This window comes from Bombina bombina, chromosome 2 (genome assembly GCF_027579735.1).
Source record: "Bombina bombina isolate aBomBom1 chromosome 2, aBomBom1.pri, whole genome shotgun sequence".
NCBI lineage: Eukaryota > Metazoa > Chordata > Amphibia > Anura > Bombinatoridae > Bombina > Bombina bombina.
The window spans coordinates 876,229,562-876,253,559 of NC_069500.1; the positions used below are offsets into that span (position 1 = coordinate 876,229,562).

The following is a 23,998-nucleotide window of genomic DNA, read 5'->3' on the forward strand; positions in this document are numbered from 1 at the left end:
TCCCATTTCATTTCAGTAACAGCAGGGGAAAAGGTTAGGTTGCCCAAACACCAGATGATTATGCTTTTAGTGTGAAGGAAAGAAATGTATGTATTTTTTAGAGGGGCGCAGTGGGTAGAATGTACTAATCCTCAACAGTACTGGCAAAGTTACAAATGTTATGCATGATGGACCTTCGCTTCAGGGGTTACTTGCTTATAACCTGCTTTTTCATGTGCTGTCTTGCCAAATCCATATTAAGTATTACATAGGGATGTGCTTGAGCATACTGATAGGCATATCTCACACGCTGTACTCGTGCCAGTGAGAATGACAAGATGCTCCAGGGTCCTCACACTGAAATGAAACCATGTAAAGTTTAAAGCTGGAGTTAATTCTACCCCATAGTTTGCAGCACCAGTTAAAGGGACCTAAAGAACCAAAAAAAAAAAAATGCTCTAGCACATTATTGCTTAAACTGACCTATGTGATTAACACCTTTCAGCCGGGCAGGGCCGGATTTACAGCCCAGGTGCCTGTAGGCACCAAAATCTAAAGCGCCCACCACGCAATCCCGGTTCACATGTATGAACTTATAGATACAGCCGAAAACGTTATTGAATTATGATTTGACTGCCCTCTGACTGTACAATCATTCATTTTGATTTTGTAAGCCGCTGCAGCTTGATACATGCCCACCGTGCACCCAGAGCGCTCTGTAATAGCGCACAAATAGTCACTCACTGTCACTCCCCATAAAAGAAATAACCCACACACACTCTCAGGCCGCTATGGCTGCTCTGTCTGCATTCACTGGAAAAACTGACCGGACCATCCAGCGTGTTGGCCATCTTTGTTTAGGGCAAAGTTATTATCTGCTATGGTGAGTGAGGGCAGAGCCCCAGAGGTGTGCAGAAAAGGCATATGGAGCAGAGAGACAGATGACCCTCTATGGAAGGCGCTTGTAGGCACATGCCTACTCTGCCTAATGGTAAATCCGGCCCTGCAGACAGGTTAAACACATGGTTATAGTCAGGATGGATTGGAAATGCACTGCTAACATGGCGTGTGATCTGATGGCTTCACACATATGCCACCCCTTATCAGCTCAGGACCAGGAGTTGATTGCCATTCCAAAGATGACTTTAAAAAGACATTTTACTAAGGCAAACAGCTGATAACATTTGATTGTATTCAAATCAGCTGTAGAAACACCCTTTTAAATGGACTGGGTCTTTCTCTTTCCCAACTGGAAGGTTGAAACTTGCTGATGCCTCATGTTTGTATAGCCGTTTCTATTGCCAATACTACAGAACTGAAATGCCATTATGGGTGGTGATTTCAACAGGTAAAACACATTTTCAGTGTCAAAATAAATGTAAATGAACTATTTCTAAACAAGTTAATACACACCAACCGGTAAAATGTATTACTGGGAACACAAAATAAACTGGAGAACATTTTTACAGTTCACTTTAACTATGTATTTAACCCTTTTTTGGTGTTTAATCTCATAGCTCAATAATAAAATTATATAGCACATTAGAGCATTTTAGTTTTCCCCTTTATGTCCCTTTAAGTAGGTTATATTTTGTAAAATGATATTGATAATGAAGAAAAAAATTGAGAAAATTATATTCAGACTGTCATACAAGTGTTTATTTTTAAGCCCACTCAGGTTTCTTTTTAATTTAATTATTTTACACATATTTATTATTATTGGCCTCTATCCTCAAGTACTATTGCTAAAATCTTCTATGTTAAAAAAAATGTCTTTTTTTTTTACTTTTAGGAGCAGTGAGGAAATGGAATCATGGATTAACAAAATCAATTGTGTTGCTGCAGTATTTTCCGCCCCACCATTCCCAGCTGCGATTGGCTCACAGAAAAAATTCAGCCGACCATTACTTCCTGCAACTACCACCAAATTGTCTAAGGTTTGCATTTTTTTTTATAATATATTGCAGCTGTCATATACTTCTGCACACCATAAGCAAGTCATTTGAAAATTAATTATTGATACTTGTGGTTAAAGGGACAGTCAAGTCTTTCCGATGTACTTATTCTTTATTATCTTGGTATCATAAAAACATACATAGGTAGGCTGGTCATTACAGGGTTAAAACAAGTTTTACATTTACCACTGTTAGCAAATCTACCTATTGTCCATGGTATTCTTTGTTAAAGGGTCAAGTCAAAGTCCAAAAAAATCTTTCATGTTTCAAATAGAGCATGTAATTTTAAACAACTTTCCAATTTACTTTTATCACCAATTTTGTGTTGTTCTCTTGGTATTCTTAGTTGAAAGCTAAACCTAGGAGGTTCATATGCTAATTTCTTAGACCTTGAAGGCTGCCTCTAATCCAAATGCATTTTGACAGTTTTTCACCACTAAAGGGCATTAGTTCATGTGTTTCATATAGATAAGATTGAGCTCATGCACGTCAATTTACCGAGGAGTGAGCACTGATTGGCTAAAATGCATGTCTGTGCAATTACATAGGTAAAACATGTATTATAACTGTGTTGGTTATGCAAAACTGGGGAATGGGTAATTAAGGGATTATCTGTCTTTTAAAACAACAAAAATTCTGGTGTTGACTGTCCCTTTAACTATTGTCTTATCAATATTTATTTATTTGTGCATCTGGAGGAGATGTTTTCAACTTTATTAACACAATAAAAAAGTGAATAAACACCAGAGTTTGTGGATCCGTAGGGGTTAAAGGAACATAGATGTAAAAATTAAAGGGATATGAAACCCATTTTTTTATGATTCAGATAGAGCATACCTTTTTAAACAACTTTCCAATTTTCGTCTATTATCTATTTTGCTTTGTTCTTTTGGCATCCTTTGTTGAACAACATATCTAGATATCCTAAGGAGCTGTGAGCTAGCTGCTAATTGGTGGCTGCACGTATATACCTCTTATTGCCAAACCGCTGTGCTCAGCGAGCTCCCAGTAGTGCATTGCTGCACATTCAATAAAGGATATTAAGAGAATGAAGCAACATTGATAATAGAAGTAAAGTTGTTAAAAATTGTATTTTATCTCTGAATAATGAAAGAAAATGTTAGGGTTTCATGTCGTTTTAAATATTCACACTTTTGACTTCCATATCCCTTTAGAGATTATTTAAGCTCCATACTGTATGTGTAGTTTCCATAACGACGCATTAGCTATTGTATTATAAAGTAATATGTATTGAAAATTGCCCATTAGTTTGCAATTAAATTCCTGTTTTTGCTCATTGAAACCGCAACCCATAATGAAAATGTCAGTATCTTGGCTGTTGGCCTTTATGTATAGAGAGACAAGATAAGCTGGACTAGTCTTCCTTCAGGCTTAGCCTTTTTGCATGGGTAGGCCAATGGGTGGGGTTTCAATGAGCAAAAGCAGTTATTGTGAATAAAAAAAAAAACAGTAAATCATCTGCAGCTCATATAACAAATCATTAGAAATACTTTAACTGATTTTACAAAACAATATGCCTTTAAAATGGGACTTGCTTACATTTTATACAATGCTATATATATATATCTTATATTAAGCACTCAAGGTTAATTTATGAAGGTACAGATCATGTTAGTAATATATTAGTTGGGTTGGCAGCCATATCCAGATATATTGCTGCTTGTATTTGCAAAAGGAACAGTCATTATGAATCGCTACGTGTTTTAGAAATTTCATTATTTGGTTTGTTTGAATTTGAAAATTATATATATAGTTTATTTGTTTTTTAGTTTTGTTTTTTGTTTTTAAAAAAAGCTAAATGATCCTTTTCTATATTTCTTGGTCAGGATGAACAGTTGAGATCACATGAAACTAAACTCAAGCAGATCTCCACTGAGCTGGCTGAGCATCGTTCCTACCCACCAGATAAAAAAGTAAAAGCAAAGGAAATAGACGAGTACAAAATGAAAGATCACTACTTGGAGTTTGAGGTATGTGCAGTATTTTAGAATTTATAAGACGGAATGCATAATAGTGAATTTAATTAAAAATATTGGCAAGATATGTTGGTATTCATTAGGAGATTTAAATCCTAATTATGTAAATGTAGAGTATAATATACTTAAAGGGATATGAAACCCATTTTTTTTTCTTTCATGATTCAGATAGAACATGACATTTTAAGCAACTTTCTAATTTACTCCTATTATCAATTGTTCTTCGTTCTCGTGGTATCTTTATTTGAAAAAGCAAGAATGTAAGCTTAGGTGCCGGCACATCTTAGGTAGCGCTTGCTGATTGGTGTCTAAATGTAGCCACCAATCAGCAAGTGCTGCCCAGGGTACTGAACCAAAAATGGGCTGGCTTGTAAGCTTACATGCCTGCTTTTTAAAATAAAGATACCAAGAGAACGAAGAAAATTTGATAATAGGAGTAAATTAGAAAATTGCTTAAAATTACATGCTCTATCTGAATCATGAAAGAAAAAATTTGGGTTCAGTGTCCCTTTAAATAGTCTAATGTGCCGTTATTTAAAAAAAATAACATTAAAATAAGTAAATACATCAAAAGTTGCTTATTCACCTCTTTGATTTTCGTTCTCATGTGGCTTCTACAGTAATGTTAGGAACAATAAAGTTATTTTTATATATCCATCATGTATATCAACAATTAAAGGCACAGTAACGTCAACATCAAACAGAATGCAGTTTTAAACTACTTACAAATTTACTTCTATTATCAAATTTGCTTTGTTCTTTTTGTTGAATAGTAAACCTTGGTAACCTTGATAGGCTTGAGCTGCAATGCACTACTGGGACCTCGCTAAATTCAGAGGTTGAGCCAATGCCAAGAGACAAACGCCTACCAATAAGCTGTTATCTCCCAGTAATGCATTATTGCTCCTGAGCCTACCTAGGTATGCTCTTCAACAAAGGATTACAAAAGAACAAAGCAAATTTGCTAAAGTAAATTGGAAAGTTATTTAACACGACATGCTCTTTCTGAATCATAAAGGTTTCATTTTGAGTTTACAATTTTTTATGCAAAATAAATACTTTACAAACACTAAGTTGCAGTCGCGGGACATACACATTGAGTAGTGTGTCTCTTGATCAAGTAATCACTGTGTAGCATGTGCATTGTTGGAATTCTGAAAACTACTAGATAAACTCCAGCCTCTTTGGAATATATATGTATATATCTGTATATATGTATACCAATATATAATCATATATATATATATATCCATATTTCATTTTGGGTTTAGTGCACTTGAATAAACAAGGTCAGGTTTGCGACCAAGTATGGGTGTTAGTTCTTTGCAGTTTTCGCATTCCATTGAAGTCTATGGGAAAATACGTTGGTAGCAGTATTCAAAGTTTAATTTTTTTGCGTGTCTTGGGTTTTTTACTTTCAAATCATAATACAACCACAAACCGACGTGCACAAAAAGCCTATTAATGAACGAGTGGGAGTGCTAAATAGTGCTCCACTTGTTATCTAGCCCAAAATTGTGAATGTTGTGTAAGCGAATAATAGATATGATTATTCCATGGTGTAATAATATGGTTAAAAGAGACTCTAGCATAAATTGGCGACTTTAAAGGGACATTAAACCCCAAAAAAATATTTCATGATTCAGATAGGGAATACAATTTTTAAAAAGTTTCTAATTTACTTCTATTATCAAATTTATTTCATTCTCATGTTATTCTTTGTTAAAGAGATACCTAGGTAGGTAGTGTGCACATGCCTGAAGCACTACATGACAGGAAATAGCGCTGCCATCTAGTGCTCCTGCAAATGTGTAACATTGTTGCAAAACTGCTGCTATGTAGTGCTGCAGACACGTGCACACTCTTGAGATTGCATTTCTACTTTTCAACAAAGGATAACAAGAAAACGAAGAAAATTTGATAGTAGAAGTAAATTAGAAAGTTGTTTAAAACTGTATGTTCTATCTAAATCATGAAGGAAAAAAATGTGGGTTATGTCCCTTTAAGAAGTAGGAAAACAGGAGGCTATACCTCAACAAAAATATATGGACAGATGTAGTTATCAAAGGCATGTTCTAGTATTGACACTTAGTAAAATACCAGATACAATAGTATTAAAGGGCTATTAAACAACAAAGAAATGTCAGATATAATAATGTATTCAAATAGAAGATTATCCTGATAACGACATGCAGATGTAGTCATCCAAATTATATTAGTTGTTTAAATATTTAAAACGTGTCTATGTAAAGTAATTTCTACTCTGCAAATAGAAACCATCGTTATGTTTCCCTTATCTAATCTATTCTGCTGAGGTATCAGGGTTTAAAGTTCTCTTTAACGTTGCTCTATTCTACGCAGCCATCATTTGCACAGTTTATCCCTATTTGTCCTTAGCAGAAGAGACAAGGAAAGAGAAACTTATGTTTCAACATGGCAGAGCCCTTGACTTTGTAGAAGCTCAGGGGAATTGGAAATCCAGAATTGTAGAGTTAAATTGCATGAAAAGGGGGCAAAATAAATAATATACGTATATTGCTAAGCTTTTCTTCCCTTGTTAGTACTAAAGAGTTTTGTTATAATATAGGGGATGTAAAATGAGATCAGTTTAAAATTGCATGCTGTATCCAAAGCATGAAAGAAAATTTTGGGGTTTCCTGTCCTTTTAAGACAGAATAGAGAATATATTTTGCAAACACCCAAGCATTAATGGGCAAAGCGTCCAGTCACATGAGCTCATTGCCACCTGCTTACTTCACTCTGATTGGATACTTTAACTAATATGTTTGCATGAACTATTCTCATACCCAACTGTGAATAATGATTACCTGCTCAGCATGCCTCACTTAACAGATGGTACCAATGGTGTTAACATCTTGTAATATTGAGGGGGGGGGGGATAATAAGTAGAGCAACCGATCAGAGTCTAGTAGGCAGAGGGAAATCTTAAACTGTTTAGAAAGTACATTCTTGTAACCTATAGATGTATAAGTATTTTAGGAGGAAAACATTTCTCAAGGTCGTTCAGTGACTTGACAATGAAAAAGTAATAATTAAAGTGCCATTACAGTGAAAACATGACATGCTCTCATGCCGCAGAGAACTGCTGGTCCCGAGCCTAAACTGAGGCTTTTCCAATCAGCAGCGCTAGCTGCAGAGCTGAGTGGTGCGACTTGCACTGCTGATTGCGTCCGTTTCCATTTGGGACCAGCAGTTCTCCGTCACTCACAATCAGTACTTTACCTATGTGTTTAACCATTTGCAGGGTCAATAGTGATTAAATTACATGAATAAGAGCATGCCATTTTTTCACTGTAATTGTCCTTCAATTGTAATTGCAAAACAATCGACGTAAGTGACAGTGTTTAAAATATGCAGTCAATACAAACTATTAATTTATTCAGTACAGTGTGCTACAATACAATGAGAATTCCCATAAGGGTGATACAATTTTCCCTTATAAAGCAGTGCCTGATGTTTATTTTCTGGCTTATATTCTGTTCACTAGAATCAATACACAGCAAGTATGCTGACTACAGATATTTAAAGATGAATGTTTCTGCTAAATGTAAGAAACAAATAAGAGCTTATAGTCTGCGGATTTATTGCGCAAGTAATGTAAAACCATATGATTCTATTTCATGGCTTTACAAGGAAGAGCTGGGAAACCCAGACTTACTCTTTATATTTTATAAATATTGTAAATTAAGGGAGAGCAGAGAAAAAAAAAACTGTGAAAGAATTAATAAATATTAATTGAAAACACTTCACAGATGGTAACGTCCTATAAAATGGAATGGCATTTATTTATGGCCTTTAGAGTGAATGCCAAATAGGCTGCAAGCAGGAAGATTATTTTTTTATTTGCTTCTAGAACAGTTGTACAAGCATACAAAATAGAACTGCACCTTGGATAGGTTTTAGGCATAATTTTTTTAATTTCCTTGGAACAAAATTCAAGAAATTAAATAATTACACTTAAACGGACAGTCAACACCAAAAAAGATAGATAACGCCTTTACTACCCATTCCCCAGCTTTGCACAACCAACATTGTTATATTAATATAGTTTATAACATTTAAACCACTACAGACAGCCATCTTATCACATGCTTTTTTTATTTGCTTTTCACAACAAGAGACTGCTAATCCATGTGGGCCATATAGATAGCATTGTACTTTCTCCCGTAAAGTTGTGCATGACACTGCACTGATTGGCTAAAATGCAAGTCAATAGATAAAAAATAAATAGTGATCAGGGGGCTGCCAAAAGAGGCTTATAAACATTGGTAGATAAATATGACATTATTTTGGACTGTCGATAGGTTACCATGTGCAAAGTACTTCCTAACAAATGGGAGCCACAGATCAATATACTGTATTATTATTATTCATATATTTGAAACATTAAAGGGAAAGGAAACACAACAAAATTATTTTGTGAATAAAAAAGCGCATACAATTTTTTTCTTTAAGTTTCGTGTTTACTTCTGTTATTAAATATGTTTCTTTCCCATGCTATTATGTGTTAAAGAGATACTTAGGTAGGTTTCTGGAGCACTGCACTGAATTCTATCATTATTATTATTATTGTTTACTTATAAAGTGCCAACATATAAAGCAGCGCTGTAACATTAAGTATATAGTTATGGCGTACAATAATAATACATTTACATAAATTATTAGTATTCAATTATGGAGTACACTAATCAGAAGATATTTACATACATTATAAGTATACAGTTATGGATTACAATAATAAGAAAATATTTACATACATTATAAGTATACAGTTATGGATTACAATAATAAGAAAATATTTACATAAATTATAAGTATACAGTTATGGATTACAATAATAAGAAAATATTTACATAAATCATTAGTATATATTTATAGAGTACATTAATCAGAAGATATTTACATACATTATAAGTATATAGTTATGGAGTACACTAATCAGAAGATAGTTACATACATTATAAGTATATAGTTATGGATTACAATAATAAGAAAATATTTACATAAATCATTAGTATATATTTATAGAGTACAATAATCAGAAGATATTTACATACCTTCTAAGTATACAGTTATGGATTACAATAATAAGAAAATATTTACATACATTATAAGTATACAGTTATGGATTACAATAATAAGAAAATATTTACATAAATCATTAGTATATATTTATAGAGTACAATAATCAGAAGATATTTACATTCATTATAAGTATATAGTTATGGAGTACACTAATCAGAAGATAGTTACATACATTATAAGTATATAGTTATGGAGTACACTAATCAGAATATATTTACATACATTATAAGTATACAGTTATGGATTACAATAATAAGAAAATATTTACATAAATTATAAGTATACAGTTATGGATTACAATAATAAGAAAATATTTACATAAATCATTAGTATATATTTATAGAGTACATTAATCAGAAGATATTTACATACATTATAAGTATATAGTTATGGAGTACACTAATCAGAAGATAGTTACATACATTATAAGTATATAGTTATGGATTACAATAATAAGAAAATATTTACATAAATCATTAGTATATATTTATAGAGTACAATAATCAGAAGATATTTACATACATTCTAAGTATACAGTTATGGATTACAATAATAAGAAAATATTTACATACATTATAAGTATACAGTTATGGATTACAATAATAAGAAAATATTTACATAAATCATTAGTATATATTTATAGAGTACAATAATCAGAAGATATTTACATTCATTATAAGTATATAGTTATGGAGTACACTAATCAGAAGATAGTTACATACATTATAAGTATATAGTTATGGAGTACACTAATCAGAAGATAGTTACATACATTATAAGTATACAGTTATGGAGTACAATAATCAGAAGATAGTTACATACATTATAAGTATATAGTTATGGAGTACACTAATCAGAAGATATTTACATACATTATAAGTATACAGTTATGGAGTACACTAATCAGAAGATAGTTACATACATTATAAGTATACAGTTATGGAGTACAATAATCAGAAGATATTTACATACATTATAAGTATACAGTTATGGAGTACAATAATCAGAAGATATTTACATACATTATAAGTATACAGTTATGGAGTACACTAATCAGAAGATAGTTACATACATTATACGTATACAGTTATGGAGTACAATAATCAGAAGATAGTTACATACATTCTAAGTATACAGTTATGGAGTACACTAATCAGAAGATAGTTACATACATTATAAGTATACAGTTATGGAGTACACTAATCAGAAGATATTTACATACATTATAAGTATACAGTTATGGAGTACACTAATCAGAAGATAGTTACATACATTATAAGTATATAGTTATGGAGTACAATAATCAGAAGATATTTACATAAATTATAAGTATATAGTTATGGAGTACACTAATCAGAAGATAGTTACATACATTATAAGTATATAGTTATGGAGTACAATAATCAGAAGATATTTACATACATTATAAGTATACAGTTATGGAGTACACTAATCAGAAGATAGGTACATACATTATAAGTATATAGTTATGGAGTACAATAATCAGAAGATATTTACATACATTATAAGTATACAGTTATGGAGTACACTAATCAGAAGATAGTTACATACATTATAAGTATATAGTTATGGAGTACACTAATCAGAAGATATTTACATACATTATAAGTATACAGTTATGGAGTACACTAATCAGAAGATAGTTACATACATTATAAGTATACAGTTATGGAGTACAATAATCAGAAGATATTTACATACATTATAAGTATATAGTTATGGAGTACACTAATCAGAAGATAGTTACATACATTATAAGTATACAGTTATGGAGTACACTAATCAGAAGATAGTTACATACATTATAAGTATACAGTTATGGAGTACAATAATCAGAAGATATTTACATACATTATAAGAATATAATTATGGAGTACACTAATCAGAAGATAGTTACATACATTATAAGTATACAGTTATGGAGTACAATAATCAGAAGATATTTACATACATTATAAGTATATAGTTATGGAGTACACTAATCAGAAGATAGTTACATACATTATAAGTATACAGTTATGGAGTACAATAATCAGAAGATAGTTACATACATTATAAGTATATAGTTATGGAGTACACTAATCAGAAGATATTTACATACATTATAAGTATATAGTTATGGAGTACACTAATCAGAAGATAGTTACATACATTATAAGTATACAGTTATGGAGTACACTAATCATTAGATATTAACATAAAGGGCCCTGCCGTAAGCTGACATAAAGTGATCAACAGGACAGGTGGACTTGTGAGCTTACATTCTAAAGGAAGTAGATGGGGCAGTTGAGAGAGAGGGAAGCGTAAGTAATAGATAGAGACATCTTAAAATAAGTTACAGTATATGCATCTCTTAACAGATATGGGTTGTTGTTTTTTTTTTTTTAAGAAACAAATTAACAAGACTAGAGTATAGTCTGACTGAGTATGTGAGGACGTAATGAAAGGAGTAGGTTTGGGCACCGCGGAGGGGGCAGGTTGGGGAGTATTTGCAGACATGGGCAGAGGTATAGGAGGGTGCAAAGATGGTAAGTGCTTTGTATGTTGGGGTAAAAATTTAGAATGTTCTTCTTGAGGTTAATGGAAGCCAGTGTAGGTGTTGGCAAAGATGTGCAGCAGATGTGGAGCGATGCTTAAAGGGAAAGTATACACCCATTATCATATAACTGCATCTAATAGACACTACTATAAATAATAAGATGCACAGATACTGATATAAAAATCCAGTATAAAACTGTTTAAAAATGTACTTAGAGGCTCTCAGTTTAGCTCTGTTGAAAATGTTGCTGGAAAGCCCATTGCAAGTGAGAAATAAGATACTCCTCTCCTCCCCCTTATTTTGCAAATGAAAAGACCCTTTACACAATCAGGAGCAAGCTGGAGTAGGTATCTGACGGTATTCTCCTAAAACTTTGGGGCTTGGTTAGGAGTCTGAAAATCAGAGTAAAGTTTGTTAAAAATAAGCAAAACTATACATTTAAAAAAAAAAATTTATAGACTATATAAATAGATCATCTACAAAACATTTATGCAAAGGAAAAAATGAGTGTATAATGTCCCTTTAAGGAAAATGAGCGCTGACAGAGGCATTCGTGATGGATTGCAATGGGGACAGTCCTGGGAGACCAAAGAAGACAGAATTGCAGTAGTCAAGGTGGGAAATAATAAGGTAGTGGATACAAATCTTAGTTATGTCTTGAGTGAGGAAGTCTTATAAAAGCAAAGAACAAAGTGATTCACATCAGAGTTTATTTTAAAACAAAAACTTTAAAGATACACTTACAAGATGCATGTGCACAATCTCCATATCAAGAGCAGTCTCTATTGGAATCGGACGCAGCCTGGAAGTTCCTCTAGGATGAGAACCTGCAGCTCTGAACTCGCTCCAATCCTCTTCCTAGTTTTGACCTGCTCGTCGTATAAATATGCTGATGTGCATCTTATCTCTTTTATCTCGCTGCCTGGCTTCTTTCTGCCATAAGTGCTCTCAATCAATTGTTTTGTTTTATGAGTGAGGAAGTGACACATTTTAGGTGGAAAGTGGCATGAGTTAATTAACACTATTAACTTAATATGGGGAGCAAAAGAAAGATCTGAGTCAAGTATGACCCAAAGGCAGCGGACCTGAGGTGTTGTCCACAGTAAGTGAGATTTGGGGAATGGGGAGATTAGTAGAGGGAGGAAATAGGGGTTCAGTTTTAGAGAAGTTCAGCTTTAGGTATGGAGAAGCCATCCAGTAAGAGATATTAGAAAGTGTAACAATGGACTAGGATATTTCTGATATCTGAGGAAAGAGGGAATCTCAGCTGCAGATCTAAAAGTTATTTCAAATTATTCTTGGTGAATAAATAAATATAATGTAACTTCCAGAATGAATAAATGATTTAGTGTGTAGCTGTGGAAGTGAAATACTATAGAAAAACTTATGCCTATAACATTAGAGAATGGAACCTAAAGACAACAGTAACTCAGAGGAAACTGGTCTGAACAAAATCTCACCATGTTTCTATGTGCAGGAATCAGATCAGTATAACAATACTGCAGACATGACAGTCTATGCTATGCTGCATCTGATCATAGCAATTATGTGGACTTTTTTTACAGGTACCCGTTAATAAAATATGGATCAAAATAAGCATGCAAAAGCTAATTGCAAGACAGTTCACAAGAAATGAACGTGGTTAAAGAAAACAAACAAAAGCTCAACAAATAGCAACTGCTACTGATGTGAGTTTAGAAAGTATGATACTATTTTCCTTTGCAATTCAGATCAATGAACGGAGAGAGATCTTCAGAGGAAAATAGGAGGCTTAGTACTACTAGCCCATAGGAAAATGAATACCAAGCAAAGAGGTCAGGAAGGGGAGGGAATATACACAGCAAAGACTTAGGATAAACCCTCCCTTCCTTAAAGGTACAGGCTCATGACAGCTAGGCAGCTGATGACACTAGTGAGCATGAAAGAGGAAATGTCTGGAGCAGAAAGGTAGATTTGGGTGTCATCAGCTTAAAGATGATACTGAAACCCACAGGACTTAATTAAAGAGCCTAGAGATGATGATGTAGACTGAGAAAAGAAGTGGACCTAGAACTGAACCTTGAGGTACCCGAAAAGAGAGAGGGAGGGGGAAGAGCCAGATAAGGATACACTGAAGATAGTTAGAAAGCCACAGTAGAGATATGTCACAAATACCAAGGGATTGAAGAATCTGGAGCAGCAGTGGATGGTCAAAAATATCAAAGGCTGCAGAGAGGTCTAAAAGGATTAGCATGGAGTAGTGACCTTTAGACTTGGCAGTAAGTAGGTTATTTTTCACCTTGGTGATGGCAATTTCAGTAGAGTGTTTGGGGGTGAAAGCCAGATTGCAAACGGTCATGAAGATGGTTAGATGAGAGAAATTGTGTTTAGCGTTTATAAACAATCTGCTGAAGAAGTTTCGAGATGAGGGGAAGAAGAGAGATTGGACGATAGTTAGATGCTGGATTGAGTGACATTATTTTAAGAATAGGTGTAATTAGAGCATGTTTGAGGGGTGATGGAAATGTACCAGATTTAAGGGAGCTTTTGAATGTGTGTGTGAGGATGAGTTTAAGAGTAGGGGAGGGAATGGAATCAAGGGGACAGAAAGTAACATGGGAAGATTAAAGGAGAGCAGTAACCTTCTCTTTTGTAACAGTAGTGAGTTTTGGGGTAGGCTAAGTTTGAAAGTTTGCAGTGATTTATGAAGAGTGGATATTGATGCTGTGGTAGGAGGTTATTTCATGTCAGATGGAGTTAATTTTAGTTTTTAAATGTATTGAAAAGCCATATGCTTGAGAGAAGTGGTAATAGGAGGGAGGGCATAGGAGGGTATTACAAGTGGAGAAAAGATGCTTAGGATTGTTGAACATAGATGAAATGATAGTTGCAAAGTAGTTTTGCTTGAAGAGATTGAGGGCAGAGGATTAATAGCACAGCATAAATTTGTAATGCAAGAAGTCAACAGTGGAGCGAGATTTTCTCCAGTGCCGTTCTGCAGTGTGGATGCATTTTTGCAAGTAGTGTGTCAGATGTGTGTGCCATGGTTGGGGGTGCTTCTGTCAGGCGCAATCTATGGAAGGGGGGTCTATTTTGTCAAGGGCAGAGGCTAGAATTGAATTTTACAGAGAGATAGATTCCTCAGGACAGGAAAGGGAGGAGATTGCAGGGAGAAGGTGATTTAAAGTGTATGAGAGTAGTTCTATGTTGTGTAACTTTCTATAGAGTCTATTTGAAGGGTTAGGTGGTGGTTGTGCACTGTAATCCATTTTGAAATAGTCTCTTTTAAGTGGAACAGATACAATATTTGAGTATGATGTCCCTTTAGTTAAAAAAAAAAATACAGTTAAGACATAAGAATTCTATTATCAGTAATAATATTTCTCCAACATTGGTGTGTCCGGTCCACGGCGTCATCCTTACTTGTGGGAATATCTCTTCCCCAACAGGAAATGGCAAAGAGTCCCAGCAAAGCTGGCCATATAGTCCCTCCTAGGCTCTGCCCACCCCAGTCATTCTCTTTGCCGTTGCACAGGCAACATCTCCACGGAGATGGTTAAGAGTATGTGGTGTTTAGTTGTAGTTTTTTATTCTACTATCAAGAGTTTGTTATTTTAAAATAGTGCTGGTATGTACTATTTACTCTGAAACAGAAAAAGATGAAGAATTCTGTTTGTGAGAGGAAGATGATTTTATCAGACAGTAACTAAAATCGTTTGCTGTTTCCACATAGGACTGTTGAGATGAAGTAACTTCAGTTGGGGGAAACAGTTAGCAGACTTTTCTGCTTAAGGTATGACTAGCCATATTTCTAACAAGACTGTGTAATGCTGGAAGGCTGTCATTTCCCCTCATGGGGACCGGTAAGCCATTTTCTTAGTCTCAAACAGAATAAAGGGCTTAATATGGGCTATAAAACTGGTAGACACTTTTATGGGCAAAATCGATTGCTTTATTTGTGCATTTTATACTTGTTTATGCTGGTAATTCACACTTATAAACTTGGGGAACGTTTTTTAACGTCAGGCACTATGTTAGACACCTTTTCCAGTCAGGAAGGGCCTTCCCAGTTGTAGGCTGAGCCTCATTTTCGCGCCATTACTGCGCAGTTACTTTTGAGAGCAAAACATGCAGATGCATGTTTGAGGATCTGAAAGTAGTTGGAAAAGTTCCTAGAAGGCTTCATTTGGTATCGTATTCCCCCCTGGGTTTGGTAAAGTCGCAGCAAAGGCTGTAGCTCAGACTGTAGAGGGGTTAAAACTGTAACCGGCTCCGGTTTCGTTATTTTAAGGGTTAAAGCTCTGAAAATTGGTGTGCAATACTTTGAATGCTTTAAGACACTGTGGTGAAAATTTGGTAAATTTTGAACAATTCCTTCATACTTTCATATTCAGTAATAAAGTGTGCTCTGTTTAAAATTTAAAGAGACAGTAACGGTTTTGTTTTAAAACGGTTTTTGTGCTTTATTGACAAGTTTAAGCCTGTTTAGCATGTCTGTACCTTCAGATAAGCTATGTTCTATATGTATGAAAGTCAATGTGTCTCCCCCTTCAAAATTGTGTGATAATTGTGCCATAGCGTCCAAACGAAGTAAGGACAGTACTGCCACAGATAATGAAGTTTCCCAAGATGATTCATCAGATGAAGGGAGTAGACATGGTTCTACATCATCTCCTTCTGTGTCTATACCAGTTTTGCCCACGCAGGAGGCCCCTAGTACTTCTAGCGCGCCAATGCTTATTACTATGCAACAATTGACGGCAGTAATGGATAACTCCATAGCAAATATTTTATCCAAAATGCCTGCATATCAGAGAAAGCGCGATTGCTCTGTTTTAAACACTGAAGAGCAGGAGGGCGCTGATGATAATTGCTCTGTCATACCCTCACACCAATCTGAAGGGGCCATGAGGGAGGTTTGTCAGATGGGGAAATTTCAGATTCAGGAAATATTTCTCAACAGGCTGAACCTGATGTTGTGACATTTAAATTAGAGCATCTCCGCGCACTGCTTAAGGAGGTGTTATCTACTCTGGATGATTGTGACAACCTGGTCATTTCAGAAAAATTATGCAAGATGGACAAGTTCCTAGAGGTTCCGGTGCACCCCGATGCTTTTCCTATACCCAAGCGGGTGGCGGACATAGTGAATAAGGAGTGGGAGAAGCCCGGCATACCTTTTGTCCCCCCTCCTATATTTAAGAAATTATTTCCTATGGTCGACCCCAGAAAGGACTTATGGCAGCCAGTCCCTAAGGTCGAGGGGGCAGTTTCTACTCTAAACAAGTGCACTACTATTCCTATCAAGGATAATTGTGCTTTCAAAGATCCTATGGATAAAAAATTGGAGGGTTTGCTTAAAAAGATTTTTGTACAGCAAGGTTACCTTCTGCAACCCATTTCGTGCATTGTTCCTGTCACTACAGCAGCGTGGTTCTGGTTCGAGGAACTAGAAAAGTCGCTCAGTAGAGAGACTCCATATGAGGAGGTTATGGACAGAGTTCACGCACTTAAGTTGGCTAATTCTTTTATTTTAGATGCCGCTTTGCAATTAGCTAGATTAGCGGCGAAAAATTCAGGGTTTGCAATTGTGGCGCGCAGAGCGCTTTGGCTAAAGTCTTGGTCAGCGGATGTATCATCCAAGACAAAATTGCTTAATATCCCCTTCAAGGGTAAAACTCTCTTTGGACCAGAATTGAAAGAGATTATCTCAGACATCACTGGGGGAAAGGGCCACGCCCTCCCACAAGATAGGCCTTTCAAAGCCAAGAATAAGTCTAATTTTCGTTCCTTTCGTAATTTCAGGAACGGACCGGCCTCTAATTCTGCATCCTCTAAGCAAGAGGGTAATGCTTCACAGACCAAACCAGCCTGGAAACCGATGCAAGGCTGGAACAAGGGTAAGCAGGCCAAGAAGCCTGCTGCTGCTAACAAAACAGCATGAAGGAGTAGCCCCCGATCCGGGACCGGATCTAGTGGGGGGCAGACTCTCTCTTTGCTCAGGCTTGGGCAAGAGATGTTCAGGATCCCTGGACGCTAGAAATAGTTTCTCAGGGTTATCTTCTGGAAAATAAAGAGACAGGCATTCTTACATTGTGTAGAAGACCTGTTAAAGATGGGAGTGATACACCCAGTTCCAATGGCGGAACAAGGAATGGGATTTTACTCAAATCTGTTCGTAGTTCCCAAAAAAGAGGGAACCTTCAGACCAATTCTGGATTTAAAAATCCTAAACAAATTTCTCAGAGTACCATCGTTCAAAATGGAAACCATTTGAACGATTCTACCTACAATCCAGGAAGGTCAATTTATGACTACCGTGGATCTAAAGGATGCGTACCTACATATTCCTATCCACAAAGAACATCATCAGTTCCTAAGGTTCGCCTTTCTGGACAAACATTACCAGTTTGTGGCCCTCCCATTCGGGTTAGCCACTGCTCCAAGGATTTTCACAAAGGTACTCTGGTCCCTTCTAGCGGTTCTAGACCGAGGGGCATTGCAGTAGTACCATACTTGGACGACATTCTAATACAAGCGTCGTCCCTTTCAAAGGCAAAGGCTCATACAGACATCGTTCTGGCCTTTCTCAGATCTCACGGATGGAAGGTGAACATAGAAAAAAGTTCTCTGTCTCCGTCGACAAGAGTTCCCTTCTTGGGAACAATAATAGATTCTTTAGAAATGAGGATTTGTCTGACAGATGTCAGAAAGTCAAAACTTCTAAGCGCTTGTCAAGTTCTTCATTCAGTTCCACGTCCTTCCATAGCTCAGTGCATGGAAGTAGTAGGGTTGATGGTTGCAGCAATGGACATAGTTCCTTTTGCGCGAATTCATCTAAGACCATTACAACTGTGCATGCTGAAACAGTGGAATGGGGACTATACAGACTTGTCTCCAGTGATTCAAGTAGATCAGAAGACCAGAGATTCACTCCATTGGTGGCTAACCCTGGACCACCTATCCCAGGGAATGAGTTTCCGCAGACCAGAGTGGGTCATCGTCACGACCGACGCCAGTCTAGTGGGCTGGGGCGCGGTCTGGGAATCCCTGAAAGCTCAGGGACTATGGTCTCGGGAAGAGTCTCTTCTCCCGATAAACATTCTGGAACTAAGAGCGATATTCAATGCTCTCAGGGCTTGGCCTCAGCTTACAAAGGCCAGATTCATAAGATTCCAATCAGACAACATGACGACTGTTGCTTATATCAATCATCAGGGGGGAACAAGGAGTTCCCTGGCGATGAAAGAAGTGACCAAAATAATACAATGGGCGGAGGATCACTCCTGCCACCTATCTGCGATCCACATCCCAGGTGTGGAAAACTGGGAAGCGGATTACTTGAGTCGTCAGACATTCCATCCGGGGGAGTGGGAACTCCACCCGGAGATCTTTGCCCAGTTGACGCAATTATGGGGCATTCCAGATATGGATCTGATGGCGTCTCGTCAGAACTTCAAGGTTCCTTGCTACGGGTCCAGATCCAGGGATCCCAAGGCGACTCTAGTGGATGCACTAGTAGAGCCTTGGACCTTCAACCTAGCTTATGTGTTTCCACCGTTTCCTCTCATTCCCAGGCTGGTAGCCAGGATCAAGCAGGAGAGGGCCTCAGTGATCTTGATAGCTCCTGCGTAGCCACGCAGGACTTGGTATGCAGACCTGGTGAATATGTCATCGGCTCCACCATGGAAGCTACCTTTGAGACAGGACCTTCTTGTACAGGGTCCATTCGAACATCCAAATCTGGTCTCCCTCCAGCTGACGGCTTGGAGATTGAACGCTTGATTCTATCAAAGCGTGGTTTTTCAGATTCTGTGATAGATACTCTGGTTCAAGCCAGAAAACCGGTAACTAGAAAAATTTACCATAAAATATGGAAAATATATATCTGCTGGAGTGAATCCAAGGGATTCCCATGGAATAAGATAAAAATTCCTAAGATCCTTTCCTTTCTACAAGAAGGTTTGGATAAAGGATTATCTGCGAGTTCTCTAAAGGGACAGATTTCTGCTTTATCTGTCTTACTACACAAACGACTGGCAGCTGTGCCAGATGTTCAAGCATTTGTTCAGGCTCTGGTTAGGATCAAGCCTGTTTACAGACCTTTGACTCCTCCCTGGAGTTTAAATCTAGTTCTTTCAGTTCTTCAAGGGGTTCCGTTTGAACCTTTACATTCCATAGATATTAAGTTGTTATCTTGGAAAGTTTTTTTTTTTTTTGCTATTTCTTCTGCTAGAAGAGTTTCTGAGTTATCTGCTCTGCAGTGTACTCCGCCCTATCTGGTGTTCCATTCAGATAAGGTTGTTTTGCGTACTAAGCCTGGTTTTCTTCCAAAGGTTGTTTCCAACAAAAATATTAACCAGGAGATAGTTGTACCTTCTTTGTGTCCGAATCCAGTTTCAAAGAAGGAACGTTTGCTGCACAATTTAGATGTAGTCCGTGCTCTAAAATTCTACTTAGAAGCTACAAAAGAGTTCAGACAAACATCTTCTCTGTTTGTCGTCTATTCTGGTAAAAGGAGAGGTCAAAAAGCAACTTCTACCTCTCTTTCCTTTTGGCTTAAAAGCATCATCCGATTGGCTTATGAGACTACCGGACGGCAGCCTCCTGAAAGAATCACAGCTCACTCCACTAGGGCTGTGGCTTCCACATGGGCCTTCAAGAACGAGGCTTCTGTTGATCAGATATGTAAGGCAGCGACTTGGTCTTCACTGCACACTTTTGCCAAATTTTACAAATTTTATACTTTTGCTTCTTCGGAGGCTATTTTTGGGAGAAAGGTTTTGCAAGCCGTGGTGCCTTCCGTTTAGGTAACCTGATTTGCTCCCTCCCTTCATCCGTGTCCTAAAGCTTTGGTATTGGTTCCCACAAGTAAGGATGACGCCGTGGACCGGACACACCAATGTTGGAGAAAACAGAATTTATGCTTACCTGATAAATTACTTTCTCCAACGGTGTGTCCGGTCAACGGCCCGCCCTGGTTTTTTAATCAGGTTTGATGAATTATTTTCTCTAACTACAGTCACCACGGCACCCTATGGTTTCTCCTATTTTTTCCTCCTGTCCGTCGCTCAAACTCTTGATAGTAGAATAAAAAACTACAACTAAACACAACATACTCTTAACCATCTCCGTGGAGATGTTGCCGGTGCAACGGCAAAGAGAATGACTGGGGTGGGCGGAGCCTAGGAGGGACTATATGGCCAGCTTTGCTGGGACTCTTTGCCATTTCCTGTTGGGGAAGAGATATTCCCACAAGTAAGGATGACGCCGTGGACCGGACACACCGTTGGAGAAAGTAATTTATCAGGTAAGCATAAATTCTGTTTTTTCTGTAATGTAATCTATATCGAACAAAGTAAATCAACATCTGTTGCGGGTCAAGAAACCATTTCCTCCCACGCATTTCTGCATAGTGCTTCAATTGCACCTAAAGATTCTGGGAAGTTATAGACAAATAATACAGTGTGCATATTACCCTTTATCCACTTTCCAGTTTTCATTTTTAGTAATAGATAAGACTGGTTTATTAATATACCTGCCCTGTCATTTATTCTACGTATAGTTTTTTTTTACAACGCATTTAGACTTTTAAATGCTAAATATTTACAGTAAACCATTTGTCGTTTTTTTGTTGTTTCTAATGATAAAAAACCCCATATAAAGTGACTTGTTTATAGTAAAATATGAATCACACACTTGAGATTTCTCACTTTGTTCAGAACAAGCAACAACCCTATTAAATGTTGTTTTTTTCCTGTTGCAGTAGCGTTCTCTGCTACTTTGTTCATGCTGAGATACAGTGGCTAGATAAGCATGTAACCATGGTGTTGCTAAGGCTTTTAGCACTTTAGGATTCATCTTTCAGGCTTTTAGTGATTCAAAAATGTTAACCTACTCATTGCTTTACTTTTCAAATGATTTTCCAGGGTTAAAATAAAGATTCAAAAATGTTTCCCATTATGTTTTATTAAAAATGTCATCTAAAGATTTCCATGATTGTTTAAATTGTTATCTTGGCAGACATACCTAACTCTTTATATAATTGCGCCACAAAACTTGTCAGGGGCATTACCAACTGGCCACTCGGCATATGAAACACAGCATTTAAAGGGACAGTAAAGTCTAAATTAAACTTTCATGATTCACATAGGACAAACTTTCCAATTTACTTTTATCATCAAATTTGCTTTGTTCTCTTGCTCATATGCTAATTTCTAAGCCCTTGAAGGCCGCCTCTTATCACAGTGCATTTTGACAGTTTTTCACAGCTAGAGGGCATTAGTTAATGTGTGTCATATAGATAACAGTGTGCTTACTCCCATGGAGTTATTTATGAGTCAGCACTGATTGGCTAAAATGCATGTCTTTCAAAAGAACTAAGAAAAGGGGGCAGTCGGCAGAGGCTTAGATACAAGGTAATCACAGAGGTAAAAAGTTTATTAATATAACTGTGTTAGTTTTACAAAACTGGGAAATAAATAATCGGAAAAATGAATAATCGGTAATAAAGGGATTATCTATCTTCTTAAACAATAAAAATGTTGACTTTCCCTTTAAATGTGATTATTTTTTTTTTGCTATAACAAATTGTAAATAAAAGCTGTTCATATTTAAAGTAATTGTGCCGTATGATATGTATACTTCTTAGCAATGTTTACGGACTGATAGAAACATAGGGGCCGATTTATCAAGCCTTGTATGGGCCCCAATGCCTTCAGGGTCACCGGAAACAGGAGTTAAGAAGCAGTGGTCTTAAGACCGATGCTCCTTAACTCGTCCGCCACCTCTGAGACGGCAGACAACAATCCACCCAATCGCATACAATCGGGTTGATTGACACCCCCTGCTAGCAGCCGATTGGCGGCGAATGTGCAGGAGGTGGCATTTCATCAGCATTTCTAGTGAAATGCTTCTGCAATGATAAATTTGCTACAGCGGATAATGTCCGTTCGCACATAGATCATTCGGCCCCAGAGAGTTTGACGTCAGCTAAGAATCATTTGGCCCAACAAATTTGCCCAAAATGTCCTAAAAGTATAAGCTTATCACAGGCATTCTTGAAGTTCCCAAAGTGTTTGTGCTTACCAACTCTAATAATAAGGGCAACTCCCAAATATATGGGACTGCACTTTGTAGCCGCCCTCTTCACTTTGTGATAGTAAAATGACAATCTGTATGAAACCATCTGAAAACAATGTGTTAAAGGGACACTGAACCCAAAAAATTTCTTTAATAAATAGAGCATGCAATTTTAAGCAACTTTCTAATTTACTCCTATTATCGATTTTTCTTCGTTCTCTTGCTATTTTTATATGATAAAGAAGGCATGTAAGCTTTTTTCTTGGTTCAGAACTCTGGACAGCAGTTTTTGATTGGTGGGTGAATTTATCCACCAATCAGCAAAAAACAACCTAAGTTGTTCACCAAAATTGGGTGCCGGCATCTAAACTTACATTCTTGCATTTCAAATAAAGATACCAAGAGAATAAAGAACATTTGATATTAGGAGTAAATTAGAAAGTTGTTTAAAATTTCATGCTCTATCTGAATCACAAAAGAAAAAATTTGGGTTCAGTGTCCCTTTAAACAAATGTGTACTTTGCAGCCAGGACAGGCAATTTGCACAGTCAAAACTAAACTAGACAGAGCCTGCAATTTTAAACAACTTAACAATATACTTCTATTATCTAATTTGCTTCATTTTCTTAGTATCCTTTTGTTGAGAAGCATACCCACATAGGATCAGGAGAAGGCTCACCTGATGTATTCAGTTAGCTCCTGCAGTACATTGCTGCTCCTTCAACCAAAGATACCAAGAGAATGATCATATTTGTTAAAGGGACATTCCAGCCAAAATTGGTATACACATGGGTGCATTTTGGTATTGAACCGAAGCACTTTTGTAATATACATGTATTAGCAAAAATGCTTCTAATAAAAGCTATAGCGGTTTCAAAAGTGTATTTAAGTATGCACCGTGCACCAGCATTTTAAATCCAGCACTTGCTCAGAGAGCCTAAGGTGCTTGTACCATCTGGTAATGACTCTGACTGAATTTGTTAATTGCTGACATGATACAAGCCCCACTGGCACACTAATCTGCTGTAGTATTTAAAATGCTGGTGCACTGAGAATATCTAGCTATGTTTCACATGCACGTGCAGAGGAAAATGTTAACACTAAAACAGTGATTGTTTTTACTAGAAGCATTTTTGCCAATACGTGTATATTGCAAATATGTTTCTATTTAAAGATGCAATTCACCTATGTGCATTTACATTTTGACCGGAATGTCCCTTTAATAGAATTAAATTGGAAAGCTGTTTAAAATTGCATGCACTATCGTGAAAGAACACATTTGGTTTCATGTCCCTTTAAGTTACAGTTCCACATATTCACAACATTCAGATAAGATTTGT

At 36.5% G+C, this 23,998-nt stretch overlaps 1 protein-coding gene across 4 annotated transcripts in view; it reads left to right on the forward strand.

Annotated features, from left to right (window-relative positions):
- The window catches only part of PSD3 (pleckstrin and Sec7 domain containing 3), a 1,090,324-nt gene that overhangs the window by 1,033,126 nt on the left and 33,200 nt on the right, over positions 1-23,998 (forward strand). For all 4 annotated transcript variants that reach the window (XM_053703211.1, XM_053703212.1, XM_053703213.1 and 1 more), the window contains 2 exons: positions 1,772-1,916; positions 3,782-3,925. In XM_053703211.1, coding sequence (XP_053559186.1) covers positions 1,772-1,916; positions 3,782-3,925 — 289 coding nt within the window. The remainder of the gene's footprint in view (positions 1-1,771; positions 1,917-3,781; positions 3,926-23,998) is intronic.